General features: G+C 44.6%; 1 protein-coding gene across 3 annotated transcripts; it reads right to left on the bottom strand.

The window, feature by feature from the left end:
• Positions 1-136: 136 nt before the first annotated feature.
• Positions 137-18,222, bottom strand: usp20 (ubiquitin specific peptidase 20). 3 transcript variants are annotated; one of them, XM_012967784.3, is made up of 25 exons: positions 18,084-18,222; positions 13,720-13,821; positions 13,299-13,352; positions 13,153-13,215; positions 11,194-11,325; positions 10,986-11,082; positions 10,647-10,716; positions 10,446-10,559; positions 10,170-10,248; positions 9,728-10,088; positions 8,356-8,493; positions 7,889-8,001; positions 7,622-7,794; positions 7,184-7,278; positions 4,976-5,009; positions 4,844-4,889; positions 4,110-4,290; positions 3,876-4,002; positions 3,596-3,765; positions 2,914-2,995; positions 2,633-2,741; positions 2,284-2,386; positions 1,303-1,374; positions 1,051-1,222; positions 137-901 (listed from the first exon to the last, which is right to left on the bottom strand). In XM_012967784.3, the coding sequence occupies exons 1-24, from the start codon at positions 18,204-18,206 to the stop codon at positions 1,062-1,064; spliced, it is 2,799 nt and encodes a 932-aa protein (XP_012823238.1). In that variant the 5' UTR covers positions 18,207-18,222; the 3' UTR covers positions 137-901; positions 1,051-1,061.
• Positions 18,223-18,230: the final 8 nt, after the last annotated feature.

Here is an 18,230-nt window from a genome sequence, read left to right as displayed (position 1 = left end):
AGCACCCTGCCGGTGAAATTTGCAGTCGTTTAGCCTCAGAACAGTGATTGGATCATAATAGGGGTCCAGGGAGATTCATTGGGAAATGATCAACAACTGAACAGCAGTAAGAGAAACAAAGACCCCTGAGGCTGCAGAAGTTGATAAATACATTTATTTCCCTTTATGCAGCAGGCCCTCAGCCCAAGCCCAATGTAATACTGACTCTGTACAGGATGGGGCAACTACAGTACGACATGCACATCACAGTGAGTAGAGAAAAGTAGGTTGGAGGCAGGATACATCACATAAAGCTAAGGAGGGGGGTACATGAAACCAGCGTTGGCCAGATAAGCACTCTCACTGGCCGTCTTTCACTCCAAAACCTTAGCCTTTATTCCTTTGCTAGTAAGCGGATTGGCCAGCACTGTAGACAACTCCCTGCCCCCTTACTATGGGCCTGAGCGTCAGCACAGGAACAATACAAAGGCAGTACTGTTAAGGCAAGCCATCCGCTGAGGGAAGGGAATTGAACATTGGAATCATCACAAGGCTCTGCCTCTTTGTAAACAACAGTAATCTGCTTGCACTCACGGAATATCACTTTCCTGCCCTGTGCCGTATGGGTGGGACCACCCTGATCGCTTCCGAGGTTCCGCAGAGGGATCTGCCTACTGAAGCTTCAATTAGGAGTTGCTGAGCTTGCAGTTCATGTTAAACTCGCTGTTTGGTAAACTAAAGACCTGGGAAGTTAAATAATCTGAATAAATATCTGCTCCAGACAATACAAAGAGTTAAACACAGTGTCTCTGCACGGCTTATTCTCAAGGTGCTTCTAGAAGTGCATTAGACTGGCGGGCAGCAGTCTTTTCTGCTCAGCAGCGCCCCCCTTCCCCTCGGGGTGTGGGGTATCCATTAGAACCTGGGTGGGATGAGGTAACAATTAGGTGTATATAAAGGTTTGATGGGGACAGGGGACAAAATTAATATGTTCTATGCTCAGCCTGTGATTGGCTGGATATTCCAGCCAATAGCTGCATAAGTAGAATTGGTCTCCAGAGGGCAACGCACCTTGGGTCCAGCTACCCAGCCCGTGTCTCTGCTTCAATCTTCTGCTCTCCATGAAGATGTTCTGCTTCCTGATACTGCGCCACTGTCTGACGGATGGCGATCTCTGGCCCACCCCCATATACGTTTAACAGGTAATTCCACGTCTCCTCCGAAATCTGCCCATAATCAGCGCCTGCAGACAAAGAAAAATAAGGACTTGGCAGGGAGTGAAAACGTTGCCCAAGGAGCCAAAGTCACAGGTGGCAGACGTACCCTGTTTTAGCTGTACTTGCCCGCTGCTCTTTGTCAACGCCACTTTGGAGTTATCAATGGGACCGGGAGGATCTAGGGAAAAAATACAGTGGTGCATTTACTTGGTTGGAACCAAAATAATTATTACAAGAAGGAAAAAAAAAAAAAGGCATAGGAAACCCAGAATCATTCATCACTGTAAAACCAACTGGCATCCCCTAATGAATAGGGGTTTCCTTGTCCTTGAAATGGACCACAGAAATGTCCCCTGATGTTCATGGACTACAACTCTCAGCAGGCTCTTGATTATCTGTTAAAGAATGCTGGGGATTTTAGCCAGTACCATCTGGGCACCCAAGGAAATGAACTAGGGCTCTAGTGGCTAATATAAATGGCTGCAAGAGTTACTCACATGCCTTCTATCAATGCTGCTGCCCTGCTTCTGTTCTGACCTAATCTGGGCTCTCAAACAGGAAGGCAGGACAGCCATGTGAATAGCTGGATATGAAATTCATTGGCTGGTGTAGGAAAACATGGCTCCCTTTATTTAAAGGGGTCATGTAAACCCCACTCCTGAGCCACAGTGAAATGTAAAAAGCAACGCAAGCATCATAAAAGTTCATGGAGGTGCCAAATAAGGGTTAAGATTGGCTATTAGGCAGGCTCTATGCACACTATTAGCTTACAGGGGGCTTTATTTGGTACATGTTGCCTCCAAGCCACTGGTTGGGGGATCACTGGTTTAGGGGTATAAATATTAGCTAGAAACAGTGAAAACAGTGAAAAGCAACAGCTCCACCTACTGGGCAGTACAGGTAATATGCATGCCCATATTTCTCTTTCCTACAGGTGTTGTACTGTACTGTCTCAGGGGTGTAGGGAGTTCCATACTAAGAATTCCTATGTACCCAGTAACAGGTCAGTCCTAGATCAGCCAGTATTTTAAGGAAGAAGGCTCTCATCCTTGGAAAGGCAGAATAGGAGGAAGCAACGTGAACTTACCACTGTCCTTGGCTTTAACAAAGGCTTCCCACTCCCGAAACCACTGCATGCTAATACAGTATATTACACTGGGGGCCTCTTCTGCTTGGAATGCCTTATTGAGCTGCAGGAGGAGCAAATGAAAGACGGTGTATGGAATTCTTCATATTTTTTGCTTATGCTAACTGCTAATTTAAACTGCATCTGGTATGTTCCAGAAGGAACAGCCCCCTAAATTTGCTCATAGCCTGTACAAAGAGATACCATAAAACTATGGCAGCATTGGGATTAGGCAGGATTGCTATGGAGTCACTATGGGATATTAATCCTATTTACTGTGCAAGTGAATTTCCTTTTGGTCTTAACTGACCTTAATGAAAGTGTCAATTTCTGTCTTTCTGCGTTTCGCCAAAGCCTCAATCTCCACCTGGCAGATTGAGCAGACATATAAGTGATTCACTGCGGGTCCTCCTCCAAACCTGAAGGGGTTAAAACATCGGAACAAATATAAGTGAATAGATAGGATGCACAGCATGGAAACATTGTCGGTCAAATTAAGATATTTAGTAAATATGGCAATAATGTACAATTCCAATAAGCTATGCCGATGCCAGATCCAACTGAGCAGATAGAGCACTGAGAGATATTTACCTGTTGTATAAATATTCCCATACACTCTGCGGGAGAATCACCACTAGATCATCAATATAATGATATTTGTTGGGGGGAATTCCTGCAAAACATAAAGACACCATGAGGTTTAATGAGTTCAGACCTTGGAACGTGGCCTCTTGGAACTGGGGGAAGCAATGGGGTTCCTAGGTGTGACTGCTATGTCCCTATTTGATTTGCCAAACAATCTCATTATTACCAATAGTGGGCACTTCTACACTTTTAGGAGATGGGAAATGTAACTGTAATGTTCCCCCAACCCACCATGCTCTGTGAAATCAACAACAGAGGGGCTGATCATTCTGGAGATGTGCACTCAGTGGCATTAGTTGGTTGCCCAGCAGGGTAAATAAAAGGCAAGAGAATTGTTTATGCTCCTGTATTACATTAGTGCCCTGCACAGCAATGGTGAAGGATGGGCAAAGAAATTAAGAATGGCATGACAGAGAGGGTAACAGAATGGCATTTGGGCATATAAGGGGTAGGAATGAGTGCATGGGGCGTGTTTTCTGCCAATAAAGTAGCACCCAAATCTGGTCATGCTGTCTGTCATTGGCAATAATATATCACAGCCAATGGCGGGCAGATTCAGGGGATCCCTTCTGCAAGGGATATTACTCCATGCCAGTATAAAACCACTGAAAGACCTGTGTATATTTACCTCCATGTGAACAGAGGAAACTTTGGTTGTTAATTGGTCCAGGTTCTGCGAATGTGTTGAACTTGTTAAGCCACTCACGGGAGATGTAGAACTGCAACAGGCCGGACTCTTTCATGGCTGCCAAGGACACCACCTTCTGCCGCTCCCGCTCTGCCTCCTCGCTGCTCTTCCTGGCGCCCCAAACAAGGGCAGAGAGTTACAAGCAAGCAAATGAATGAGGATAATGGGGATCTATGGATTACCCAACCTGCCTGTGGGGACCCAGTAACTCTTTCCTTACCTGTAGAAGAGAACATAGGCCTCTGCATTCTGAACCACCGTCTCATGGACCTCCGTGACGTACTGATCATCAAACTCATACCACTGTCCGTTGATCACATTCTGGCAGTAAGATATATAGTGCCCACCTATACAGTGCAAGGGCAGTGGGGGTGAATTAGTGTAGGTGGCTACAGTACTATACAATAAGTTACAGCTCCATAATGTACCCTTCACTGGCCTTAGCCATACTTACTGCTAGCGCTGCCATGGTGGCAGATAACAGCCAAGAGGTCGTAAGTGGTGATGCGAGAAACACATTCTTTAGCCAGGAAGGGCCTCAGATTAAGCCCCTCCAGAGGGAATGAGACGTGGCTGCCTATTTTGAAGGAGTACATGACTTCATGCCGGAAACGTTTCAGGTGAATGCACAGAATCTGCCAGGCAATGGGAGGGTAAGGGGGAATTAACATGGGAACACAAGGTGCCATAACATTAACAGATCCCATATTATTCTTGAGCAAAGGAAATATACGGGAGGCTGTGCCATGGTTCAGCAGACCACGGGGAAAGCCAAGGCATAGGGCGCTAATTTTTGTCATTATAGAAAATACATGGAAGCAGCACCACATACCATGCTACTATTTGGAGGGTAATATGGCTACTTAGAGGGGTAAATATGGGCACTGACCCCCACTTTCTTTTCAGCATCAAACCACTTTCTACACTGAGGTCTTAAACCAGCTACTCTCTACCTGTTGTTTGGCTACATCTCCCTGCATGATTTATACGGGCTGCGCTGGGTACTGGGAGTCCAATAATTGCCTTAGAGCTATGGGATTCCAATGAAACAGTAAAACCTTTGCATTCTCCACCAACTGTTCCAGGATCAAGTTAGCCTAAATGTTCCATCCTCCTATGATTTACCATGCCATGGGCACTTATAGCCCAAAAAGCCAGCAAACGTAACATGGGAACCCCAGAACTCACCTCCGGCAGACGCAGCACTTTACAGTATTTGACGCCATTTCGAAGCCTGCAAAGATTGGGAAGCACACAGAGCTCACAATTTATTTCAGGAAGGATGGGGGGGGATGGGAGGAAAGTTTAAAGAATGCTTACTTCTTACAGCGCTCACAACTGTACATGTTGTCACCTACGAGGAGACAAAGATGAACAATGGTTAAAATAATTGGTACTTGAGTATTTTTATTTTTCGTTTATACCATTTAGAGTTACAGTTATCAGTTAACAGAGTAACCCTTTTGAAATAAAAAATAACAAAAGTGGTATAAAGGTGATACCACTTTTGTTATTTTTTATTTCAAAAGGGTTACCCTGTAAACATTTTTGACTGGCTAACAGGGTACATCACCTTTTCCTGTTCCTTTAATGTGAATATATTCTATATCCTGTCGCTAGGGGGCGCTCACAGTAGCAATTAACACCAGAGACATCATTTGGCTAAAATTCATGCAGTACTGATGAAAAAGCTCCAAAAACAAATAAAACAACACCCTTAACATTCTTATCCCTCCTCTCCAGATAAACAATAAACCGGAGTGGATTGTTGCTATAAACTTGTTAAGGTCATAGTCAGAACTACAGGAGTCTATGCGAAAAGAATAAAGACAAGAGAAATGCAACTGCTGTTCTCCAGTGCCTCAACAAACCACCGTGCTGCTATTCCAGCAGTGATCCTGCCAAATAAGCCTATCATTAAATGCAAGACCTGCTGAATCCTAGCCTCTAACTCCCAGCAGGCTTTAGGGACCCTACGGCTCATCAACACCTAAAAGGCTTTATCCTAGTGTTAAAGGGGTTGTTCAACTTTGAATTAACGTTTTACTATGGTGTAGACCAGTGCTGTCCAACTTCTACAGTGCCGAGGGCCGGAATTTCTCTAGCATACATGGTGGAGGGCCGCTAATGGAAGCCAGTTTTGACCACCCCCCTTTTTGAAACCACACCTATTTTATCACAATGGTGGTAGCACAGCAAAATCCCAAATGCTTGGTCCTTACTGTGGGGATATCAACCATCATTCATATGTGAAAGAATTATGTCATATTAAGATATACCCTTAAATTCCATATGCCTCCTCCTCCCCTGTGGATAGCAGAGCAACCCCCAGTACATAATTACACACCTTAGGGACCATTTAATGGCTATTTCCAACTGCTAACAAACTCCCACAACAAACCCCTGCCAGGTTCACCTCCCACAAGCAGCATAGGGCAAGCAGAGTATGGCACACACAGGCAGCACTCTGCCTGTCCTATGCTGTCTGTGTGTGCTATACTCTGCCTGTCCTACCCTGCCTGTGTGTGCCATACTCTGCCTGTCCTACCCTGCCTGTGTGTGCCATACTCTGCCTTCCCTATGCTGCCTCTGTGTGTCATACTCTGCCTTCCCTACCCTGCCTGTGTGTGCCATACTCTGCCTTCCCTATGCTGCCTCTGTGTGCCATACTCTGCCTGCCCTACCCTGCCTGTATGTGCCATACTCTGCCTACCCTACCCTGACTGTGTGTGCCATACCCTCCCTGACCTATGCTGGCTGTATGTGCCATACTCTGCCTACAGTACCTATGTCTGAGGTGTGAAGAAGTGAACAATGGGAGTGATTACAGGCTGAGCCTGAGGTGTGAACACTGCAGGGGGTGAACAATGCAGGTATTAAAAGGTGTGAAAAACACAGGGGATTACATTTTTAAAACAATACAGAGGGATTACATCTTGAATCTGAGGTGAGAACCATGCAGGGGGCCAGTTAATCACAGTACTGATACCATTTAATGCTTACTCAAAGGTAAGGCATCAAAGCAGCCAGACAGGTGGGGGGCCACACAGAGGGGGGTCGCGGGCCGCCAGTTGGACAGCACTGGTGTAGACAGTGATATTTTAAGACAATTGGCAGTTAGTCTTCATTTTTTTTATAGTTTTTCAGTTATTTTGCTTTTTGTTCAGCAGCTCTCCAGCTATCTTGTTGCTAAGGTTTTGTTTAGCTAAGCAACCAGGCAGGAAGACCAGTTCCAAAGTTTTTAAGAATAGTATAATCTATAACTTACTAAACATATTAATGTACAATAAGGTATTAAAGGTAAACCGCCCCTTTAAATTACCAAGTATGAGCCTGCCTGTCAATAAGGTTTAAATCTAGTAAAGAAACCCCAATGTTTATGATAGTCTCTTAGAAAATCTGATAGCCCCTTATTGCAGCTCTAAATGTGGGCTGCATTAAACAGCTTCTAGACCTCCCTTTCCTTTTAATAATACCCTAGTAAGGAAAGAACATAAATGGAGAGGTGTGCTGTTTTTTTTTTCTCACCTTTTAATTCATCAGCAGCAAAGAAAGCAGCCAGGCAATCCTCTAGTGTTATCATCGGACCCCAGAACCAGCTTGGGATGCAAGAGACCACGAATCTAGAGTGGCATTATCAGGAACAAGTAAGCAATGGAATAAAGAGATAATATGCACCATAATAGGCATATAAAGTGTGAACAGACTGGCAAATGTAAAGGCGGCGCCAGTGATTGAAGTTGCCTCCCATATTTACCAAATACACAAGAGGTAGCCTGTCAGTTTGCCCACATAACCCTGTCCTGCCAGTGCAATGAAGGGCCACCCTGGGTCATGTAGGCAAAAAGACAATTTAACCTGTGTTAAATATGTTCCACATTTATCCCTTTTATTGACAGTTAATGTGTCCTTAAAAACAAAAACCCCACCCATATAAAGACAGAAAGGCATCTGAGAGTCAGGCACCTGCGTATGTAGTCCATGAAGAAGGACAGCCAGCCCTGGGCAGCATAGCTATCCCCGCAAGTGCCAGCCTTGGAGACAGCGCTCTGGTGGATGGTGGAGTGTAACTTGGCCAGGTCCTCCTTTCCAGGGATGGGCAGGGAAAGGTCCTGGAAGGTCTCAATAGTAGTGGATACCTAACCACGGGCATCAAATGTGGATTGTTAAAACACTATGAATGTTTATAGTTTCTAATAAATATCATAACCTTATTGGAAAGGCTCGTCTAACCCTGTCGCAGGTCAGACACTGGACCAGACTCAGTATGGACCCATCAAAAATATCGGAGATAACGCTGCGGTATCGGACTTCAGAGCGTTTCTTTCCTCCACTTAAAACTTGAGCTGTAAGTAGAACAAGGAATAAAGGTTGATTATCTCCATGCAAGGATCTTAACTCTGGTTCCCAGATAGATAGAAATAGGCTTTACATTCTGGCACACTGACCCTGAATCTGTGGCACCTTTCAAAACTTTTAGTCTCTCCTTGTTGTACTAACTTCTTGCATGCCCACCCCTTAGGTGGAACTTTGAAGTCTAAGTCGACCTGAGCGTTGTCATGATCACCAAGGTAGCCACCACTCTTAAATGGCCATTAGCTGTTAGCCTTTAATATAATTTCCCAATGAATTCTGGGATAAGCATCCAAATCATCCTTTCTCGATGTGATACTCCCCTTTCTCTCTCCTGGGTACAATACCTTTTTTCAGGACATAGGAATGACTGGTGCGCAATGGACTTGAGCGAGGAGGGGTGCTGGAGTGCTTGGAGATGGATTCCACCGGGTGTGGGCTGCAGGACCGAGAGGAGCAGTGCACGTAGGCATCATTATCAGGCTCTGGAGATTACACATATTTAGAGACAGACTGATTACATTAATTGTGCTTTAATATCCGCTTAGAAAATGGAAACTGAATGAATCTGAGACAAAATGAAGCAAAGGAAATGGTTGCATTAAGTATTTATATGTGCCAGACAGAAGGAGACACTATCTTGGCTTGGCATCGGTATATGGACTTCCCTTCACCTCTTCTTTTTGTATAAAATACACATGAAGTCTACAGGAACAGGAATCTCTCCTTGTCCTAAGAGCCAACACTTGACCCAGAAGATTCCGAACTGTGGAGCTGACCTCCCCACCCCAATACCACGAGTCAGGAGACTCTTACCATCATACATTTATATATCTGTAATCTAGGTATGGGTCTTGAGTGGCTGGAAAACTGATAAAATATAAAGTAGGGCTGATGTCTGACCTCTGACTTATTAAGTGATGGGCACTCTACATTAGCACCCAATGGCTCTCTATTAAAGGAGAAGGAAAGGCTAATAAAGAGTTAATCTCAAACTGCAGGCATACCTTCAGTTCTCTCAATAGTGCCCTTAAGTCTCCCCATATTTCTCCCATTCAGATGATCAGAAGCAAAACAGGAAGTTCTGTAAAGAAAGTTCCCATAATGCCTCGCTCCTGCACGGAGACCCAGGCCGGTGTACATGCTCAGTTAGTTAGACTATGAGGAAGCTTCCTGCTGATTGGCTCAGATCCACATTCCTAAAGGGGGGGAGTGAGTTCTTAGCATTCCTGAGGAAGGGGGGAGCAGGAGAGAGCTGCGTGTCTCTGGCAGAGTAAAACAGACACAACAAATCTTTTGACAGAGATCTCAGTGCAGCGTTTCTGTGAGTGCTTATGGCTGTATTTACATAGACCTTTCTGATAAAGCTTACTTAGTTTTTACCTTTCTTTCTTCTTTAAGGCCAATGGCCAGAGGCCATCATGAGGCAACAGGGAGAGACCAGTGATCAGCTCTGTGGCACAGGGTGCCCCAAGAGATGCAAAGGTCTAACTTGCTGGCTGCAAAGCTGGTGGGGCATAGCTAAGTGTGGAATTTACTAATTTAACTTTTTTTGTCATACTTAGTTGGCAGAGTCCATTACCCAGGACACCCAGATGGGGGTGGACTAATAACTAGGGACCCCTGTAGGTGATTGCAGGGCTTGTAGGTTGTGTTTTGGGGCATAGCAGCCCCCTAAGCCCTCTCTCTATGATTGTGCCAATGCCACTGTGCTGTCACCTGGAATCATTGCTGTGTCCACATCAGCATCCTCATCTGCCTGCTCTGAGCTTGTCCTTCTGTGACAATATGACAGCTTCCTTTCCTTCAACTTCTCCTTTTCAGAGAGCCCCCTCCCAACTTCCTCCCGGATTAGCAGCTCCATCTCGGACAATGTGCCCACGCCTCCTCCACCCTCCCCGTCCCCCATCTCGCCACCAGAATCGCACGACAGGAAGTCCTCCTCCACTGTGCCGCCACGCTCTCCCTCTCGCTGATCGTCCCTGTCCTCCTCTTCCCGTTCCTGGGTCTCTAGCGGGACGGGTTCCTTCAGTTCCTCATGGAGTTGGTCCATCAGGCAGCGGAGAAACTCCTGCGTGTCCTGCAGAAGAAGATGGAATAAAGACATTATGTGTGATGGCCATAAGAAAGGACTCTGCTCCACCCATCATTCAGATTTTACCTGCTGGGAATAACCCCGGAACAGAGGGTTAATCAGTTTGATCCCATGGTACAAGCTGGAGGGCACCACATAGCTTGGGCTACAAAAGAGATAAAAGAGATAAAATGGCTGACATGACAAGCCAAGTGATTTTGCTTCATAATACAGCATTCTGGCAGTTCCACACTGAGATATTTCAACCAATAAAATATCTATATACAAGGTGGGATCACTGATCATTTTAACCCACTTTCATGCAAAAATGGAATGGGATATAATGGGGGGGTGGTCCCTTACCGTTTCTTGTGCCACAGCTCAGAGATAAGTTTCTGGTAACTTTTGCACAGTGCTGGCTTCTTGTCAGTCCGGACCAGGCCTCCACACTCCAGAAAGAACTGCGTCAGGGGAGGACTGTGAGGAAGGAGTGGTTAACTAAAGCACCGATTGATGCCCGGATGATCAGAAAGTCCATACAGGAGCAGCAAAGAGAATAATTACCAGTTGGACAGAGCCTGAAGGGCTGCATTCATGTAGCAGGAGTTGCCAATGTTTTTCATTCCTGTGAGGCCTGCAGGAAAAAAAACATGGTGCAATGGTCAAGGCTGAGCATAGTAGGGTTTTACTTGCCCAGTGTTAACTGGTTTTGGAAATTAACTTGTAAAGCAAATGAGTCAAGTTGTAAATGAAAGAACAATTGCAGGAGTCAATTCATCCTTTTAACAGTGGTTTCCATAGATTGGGCCCCAGTCAGTGACTAGGGGGAGCCCGATCTGAAAACCACTGCAATGGTTGTATTTAAATCACAGCAATATTCACAGAGAATGATGCCAGTGATACCTCTTGGTTTGATGTCATCTTCATCACTCTCTGACTCTCCATCATCTCCCACGGCAATGGGGACAGACTTCAATGGATGAGCAGAAGTAGGGAAGTCCTGGGGGTGGGGGCGAGAGAGAGTGATAAACACATAGCAGTCTATACACCTACCCCCTGCACATGCAGAGGCATAACCCTACTGTCTTAGTACACTACATAGGAGACCCACCCTGTGACTGAGTCTGGGTGATGTTGTCTGGGAGGCTGGTGGCCCCCGGGGGTCCAAAAATACCTCCTTCTCACAGGCGTAGCACCACACACGGAAGGTGGTCAGATTGACAGTCAGGTTGTGCTTCTTTGCCTAAAAGGTCAGACAGTGAGGAGTGTTTAGTACCAGAATATACCAATCCATATAAGGAAGGGGATAAGCGAGAGTGTAATAGTTAAACCATGTTTATGATATGGAGAGCCAGTGGGATGAAGTATATGAGCCGCAGGAGGTGGAGCATGTAAATATTGGGATGAGGAGGGTATGGATTCCATAAGGAGAAGGTAAATATACTCTTAGGTAAATTAAAGGTGATGTAAACTGCAAAAACATATTTAATTTCGATGCCATTAAAAAAAAAAGACATCCTGCAGTAGATTAAATAGTTAACAAGTGTACAAAGAGGAGGGAGGAAGGAAGGCTAAATGCACAAACACACAGTATAGAGTGTGATTACCGTATATACTCGAGTATAAGCCGATCCGAATATAAGCCGAGGTACCTAATTTTACCTAAGAAAACTGGAAAAACTTATTGACTCGAGTATAAGCCTAGGGTGGGAAATGCAGCCGCTACTAAATAATAAAAGGACACTCAGCGTAACCCCCTGAGAACTCTTCATAAATATATCATGTTGGCAGCTGCAGATAAGGGAAAGGTGGATGGAGGACCCTTTGACCATCCTGCCTTTAAGAGTTACAGCACTGCTGATAACTTCAGGGAAAGAAAAATGCTACAGTAGCAGACAAAAGCAGGTTATTCTCCCTCTTTATGCAGCACCCATTCTCCCTCTGTATGCAGCACCCATTCTCCCTCTGTATGCAGCACCCATTCTCCCTCTGTATGCAGCACCCATTCTCCCTCTGTATACAGCACCCGTTCTCCCTCTTTATGCAGCACCTGTTCTCCCTCTGTTCCATGTACACTCCCTCAGTATGCCGACGCTCTCACGCTCTTCCGCTCTCCCTCTGTATGTAGACTTGACTCCATGCAAGCACCTCCTCCATGGACGCGCGATGTAAAATGCCCTTTCAGTTGACTCTATTTCATTGATCCAGCACCTCGCCAGCCATCGGGCGCGCAACTTACTCTAATTCATATCCAGAACCGGGAATCTGTTGCGCACACACACGTCACGTACCTTTCCAGCGATTGGTCGCGTTGCACGTATCCACCACACACGTCACGCGCATGAGGGGGGGGGGGGGCTGGATACGTGCATGCGATTGCGACAGATGCCCAGAGCTGGATATGAATTAGAGTAAGTTGCGCGCCCGATGGCTGGCGAGGTGCTGGATCAATGAAATAGAGTCAACTGAAAGGGCATTTTACATCGCGCGTCCATGGAGGAGGTGCTTGCATGGAGTCAAGTCTACATACAGAGGGAGAGCGGAAGAGCGTGAGAGCGTCGGCATACTGAGGGAGTGCACATGGAACACAGGGAGAACAGGTGCTGCATAAAGAGGGAGAACGGGAAAGTAAGTCAACGCTCGCAAGCGAGCGCACGGCCGGGAGAACGTAACTACCGTATATACCCGAGTATAAGCCGAGGGTGCCTTTTTGAGCACATTATTAGGGCTGAAAAACTCGGCTTATACACGAGTATATACGGTATATTTGTTATGGAGGAAGCAGGTGACCCATGGGTGCTAAATATATGTACTGGAGCTGTCAGTAACAAACGGCCAAGGCAAACGGAACTCTATGCGCCTTGGTGCATTACCTGTGGTTCAGGCATTTAAAGAGACAATTCCCATTTTAGAAGAAGTTAGACATTTATTATTTTCTATTGTGTTTACCCTACCAACCAGATTACAGATTAAAAGAGAACTAATCCCTAAAAAAAAGAACTGTATTCTACATAATGAACCAGTTAACATATGAAACCATAACGCTCATTCTCCTGCTATGCTTGCTGACCTGCGCGTGCAGAGTGCTATGATCCACATACGACTCGCCACATCCCACAGACTGGCAGCCATCCTAGAAGGAAGGACAGGAGTTTAAATCACAGCCAGCACAAATCCCAGGCCCCATTAAGAGTGACCTAAGCCCATGTCACTTACCTGCAGACAGGCCCATAGGTTGGGTCCGCCCACGCCACAGGACTCACATGTTCCCTGCAATAGCCAAACATAGAAACAGGTGTTTGTAGTTCAACAGCAGCTAAAAACCAAGTTGGTTGGGCATTCTTGCTCTACACTTATCTATGGCTTTCATTGGCTGGCTAAGGTTGCTGGGAGTTGGCGATCACTGTTTGGGAGATAATCAGGAGTCACTATGAGCATATAATATTCCTACTACATTAAATTAGAATTATTTTGTTAAAATTGAGGCTATGGGAGATGGCCTTCCCCTAATTCAGAACTTTCTGGATAATAGGTTTGCAATAACTATATATACAGGGCTGTTATAATATTATTCTGAAAAACCTAGAGAGCTGTTTCATCTATGGTCCAGTTCTACATTTCCACACCCCCTACTGACCTTGGATTTCAGTATGAGATCTTCCTTGGTAACTTCTCCAATGGAGTCAAGGTGAGGGCAGGAATCCTCAGCATCCCCCATGGTGGCCCCACCAGGCTGGCACTTATTGTGGAACAAGGACAGTTTTTTAAATACATGATCAATCCAGATCTTTTCATTTACCCATCAGTCCCACTGGATAATCTCTTACCAAGATGGCTGCCACAGCTTAATGGAACTGCTGGATAATGACTAAGCAAGATGACTGGGGCAGCTAAATGGAACTGCTAAGTAATGTCACACCAAGATGGCCACCATAGGTAGACTTAACTGCAATATAAAGTCTAAGCAAGATGGCTGACACAACTACATGCAACTACTGTATAATGCTTGAGCAAAATGAATTCAATATGGCCGCAGCAGCTTCTGCCTTATTCAACAATGCTCACTGGCTGAACAGACACCCCATGCCTCAGCTACTGAGATTATATTCGCTTGGCTTGACTGAGAAATAACCTACACGTGGCAGATACAGTCAAAATGGAGAAGGTTGTATTGTAGGTAACCATGCTCTGGAAACCATGATGGGAAGGAAAATAATGTTTGCTTCATGGCAACCAATCAGGTTTTTTTTTCCAAATGCAAAACCAGTAAATACAACGTTGCTTATTGGTTGCTATGGGTTACTAGACCTAAATGAAACTTGCACCCGTTAATTAATCTCCACATACTTTTTACAGCACTACAGGTTGTTGTGCCCAGCCAGCCTAATTTATTAGTGTCTTTACACTTGTTATATTTTATGTATTAAAATAGTTAACTAACAGTTTATAAATACCAAGTTGCTTTACTTATCCAAGTAAACATTAGAGGGCCGATTCATTAAAACACGAGTTCGAATCCCGAATGGGAAAATTCGGATTGGATACAATAATTTCTGAAGATCGCAAATATCACGAAAATGCTTACGAAAAAATCGTATTAGTCACGATAATATTGTATTGGCAATCCGAAAGTCACAAAATTTTCATACCGAACCGATTATAAACAGCAGCAGAACCTTTCAGAATTTTTCGCGCAAACGTACTAAAAAGTCGCGCGGGCATATTCACGCAAGCAAGAAAAAATCTGCCAAAATAGGCTCGGAGCATTCGTGTCTTAATAAATTTCCCCCTAGGTGTCACTTATTGATGCCAGTGCTCTCTGATACCCAAACAGCGAAGAATACATCCCTTCCTGACACAGGAGAACCATGTACTGTACCTTACATAGAGAACCCTTGCACCTCCAGCAACAAATTGCTTCCAGAACTGATACTAATTTAGTGCAATGTCCCTTTAAAGTGGACCTGTCACCCAGACATAAAAAGCCGTATAATAAAAGTACTTTTCAAATTAAACAAGAAACCCAAATTCATTTCTATATTAACAGATCCAAACCCATTATAAAGGCATTTAAAAATCTCAGCTGTCAATGATATATTGCCTGCCCCGCCTCAAGGCATAGAGGCGGGGCAGACAAGTACTTTAACTTTCAATTCAGCTCTCACTTTCCCCCTCCCTCCTAACCATATAATTGTGTAGCCAGTGCATGGATATAGGCATCTGGTCCCCCATTCTGGCACATACACAAGATTTTGGGGTGATACAAAGCTTGCCTTAATAACAGTGCCCACAAAATGGGCCTGCCTACTTGCCCTGATTGTGTAATTCCAGGACTGAAGGAAACAAGATTTATATTACTTATACAGTGTAAGTGAAGTTTATTTTGCTTGAGAAATACAATAGAAAAGAATTTGGGATTATTTCTTAGGGTGACAGGTCCCCTTTAAGGCCTCACACGAGCAGCAGGGAGAATAAAAGGCACACAATGACTTTTGGATGTAAGTCCACTAATGTTAAACATTACCAATATATATTAACCTGTATTTAAAAAAAAAAAAAAAAAACCCTTTATGTCAGTGATCCCCAACCAGTTCTTGGCTTGGAGGCAAGCTTTAGCTGCATAAAAACCAGGTGTACTGACAAACAGAACCTCTTATAGTCTGCCAGTCCACTTAGAGGCTACCAGATTAGCAATTTACAGCCCATATTTGGCACCCCCAGAAGTCTTTTTATGCTTGTGTTGCTCCCCGACTCTTTTTACATTTGAATGTGGCTCATGGGTAAAAAAGGTTGAGGACCCCTGCTTTATGTGATGAAAAGGCCGCAGTTTGGTTGGCTTGGGAGGGAGAGGAGAGGCCTGGGCAGCAGACTGTAAGCACAGCAGTTAGACCTGAATGAGGATAATAGGGTCACATGACCACTTGTGAGAGCCTCAGCCATTCGCGGTACAAGGCCGCAATCATGATGCCATTATATCAGAGGATGGCATACATCAGCAACTGGTTACCCGTAGATACCAAGCACAATGCCAGCTGCTCACAGAAATCTCAATTTAATTGCAAAAAATAGTCAGCAATTTATACACAGCATGAGTCACTTTCCCTTCAGCTTCATCCATATATGGTTCCGCTGATCCGGCATTATCTACATTTGAGCCTGTATGTCAGCTGACACCATTCTTTTTATACAATATATATATTATATACACACCTGTGGCCCACTTGTGCAGGATATACAACAATCACTATCATATGTTCTATATATACTACCAACTGCCTACCTAGTACAAATACCAGCCTTTCTGCTTTATTATATACTATCCAGTGCCCTTCTCTGTAAATACCAGCTTGTCCCCTTCTCTGTGCATACACCAGAATCTGCCCAAATCCTATGTATATACCAGGCCATGCCCATCACTGTTTTTGTGTATATTCCAGCTTGTGCCACTGTCTTTGTCTCTACCGTTTCCTTCTCTGTGTATATACCAGCCTGTGCCCCTGAGAATATATAAACCTGCTCCCCTCTCCTCTCTATGTGTAACCTTGTGCCTACCTCCTCTCTGTGTATATACACCAGTCTGCCTCTCTTCTCTGTGCCCCTCTCTTGTGTATTTATCGGCATGTACCATCCTCTGTGCATACACCAGGTTGTGCCCACCTCCTCTCAGTGTAAATACCAGGCCATTCCCATCACAATTTTGTCTATATTTTAATTTGTGACACTCTCAGTCTGTCTCTAGCGTTTCCTTCTCTGAGTGTATAACAGCCTGTGCCCCTGGGAGTATATCAAGCTGCTTCCCTCTTCTCTCTACATAAATCCAAGCTAGTGCCTAATTTCTTCTCTGTGCCCAGCACCTCACTGTGTATATACAGCAGTCTGCCCCCTTCTCTGTGCCTAGCACCTCTCTGTGTATATACACCAGTCTGCCCCCTACGCTGTGCCCAGCGCCTCTCTGTGTATATACACCAGTCTGCCCTTTCTCTGTGCCCAGCACCTCTCTGTGTATATACACCAGTCTGTCCCCTTCTCTGTGTATATACACCAGTCTGCCCCCTTCTCTGTGCCCAGCGCTTCTCTGTGTATATACACCAGTCTGTCCCCTTCTCTGTGCCCAGCGCTTCTCTGTGTATATACACCAGTCTGCCCATATATATATATATATATATATATATATATATATATATATATATATATATATATATATATATATATATATATATATATATATATATATATATACCAAATCAAACACAACCAGCACCAAGGGTCTTGTGGTTCAAACAAATATTATAGTATTATAATTGCATGTACAACTGACGTTTCGGTCCCTTTTGGGACCTTTAAAAAGGTATATATATATATATATATATATATATATATATACAGTCCAGAGTGGGAGGCACACCATAAAATGAGAGTAAACCTAGGTGCCAGAGCTATAAAATCTGTAGATAGGTAAAGAATGTCGGCACTCTTAGGATTTCCACAATAAGGCAAAAAAGTAAAGTTTTTTTTCAAATGCAAGCGGTGAGATTTATTGTTTCCAACGTTTCAGTCCTTTACTAGGACTTTCGTCAGGGAGTGCAGGAAGGCAAAGACATTGCACTCCCTGACGAAAGTCCTAGTAAAGGACTGAAACGTTGGAAACAATAAATCTCACCGCTTGCATTTGAAAAAAAACTTTACTTTTTTGCCTTATTGTGGAAATCCTAAGAGTGCCGACATTCTTTACCTATATATATATATTTATATTGAGAGAGAGATACAAGTTGCTAGTAAGCTGCACACCATGAGAAGAAATAATACCTGGGGGTGCCAGAGAAGGTGTGTGTGTGTGTGTGTGTGTGTGTATATACATACACACACACACGCAAGGTTAATATGATGCACTGCCCCCAGGCCCCTGCCGCTACACTAAGCTAAACCCCTGCCTGTACAGACATTAATCCTCTAGTAGTTATGGAGCTTGTACATGGATACGGGGTGCAGGAGCAAACCTACCTCCCTATGCCATGCCAGCCTGATGCCAGATACCTCTGTTACCGCAGCTGTTGACTGCTGATTCCTAACTCCGCCCCACACTGCCAAGGCAAGGGCGGAGATCCGGAAGCTTCTCACTGGCATTATTACATCATTAGACCGCGCCGG

This window comes from Xenopus tropicalis, chromosome 8 (genome assembly GCF_000004195.4).
Source record: "Xenopus tropicalis strain Nigerian chromosome 8, UCB_Xtro_10.0, whole genome shotgun sequence".
Taxonomy (NCBI): Eukaryota; Metazoa; Chordata; class Amphibia; order Anura; family Pipidae; genus Xenopus; species Xenopus tropicalis.
Note: the sequence above shows the minus strand (reverse complement) of the source record. Positions and strands in the feature narration are given on the sequence as shown.

Coding starts and splice junctions, on each gene's coding strand:
- usp20 (XM_012967784.3), bottom strand. CDS start 18,206: ATGCCAGTGAGAAGCTTCCGGATCTCCGCCCTTGCCTTGGCAGTGTGG. Junction 13,822..18,083: donor GGCTGGCATGGCATAGGGAG/GTAGGTTTGCTC, acceptor TTCCACAATAAG/TGCCAGCCTGGTGGGGCCAC. Junction 5,010..7,183: donor TGCTGCTGATGAATTAAAAG/GTGAGAAAAAAA, acceptor GTCTCCTCGTAG/GTGACAACATGTACAGTTGT.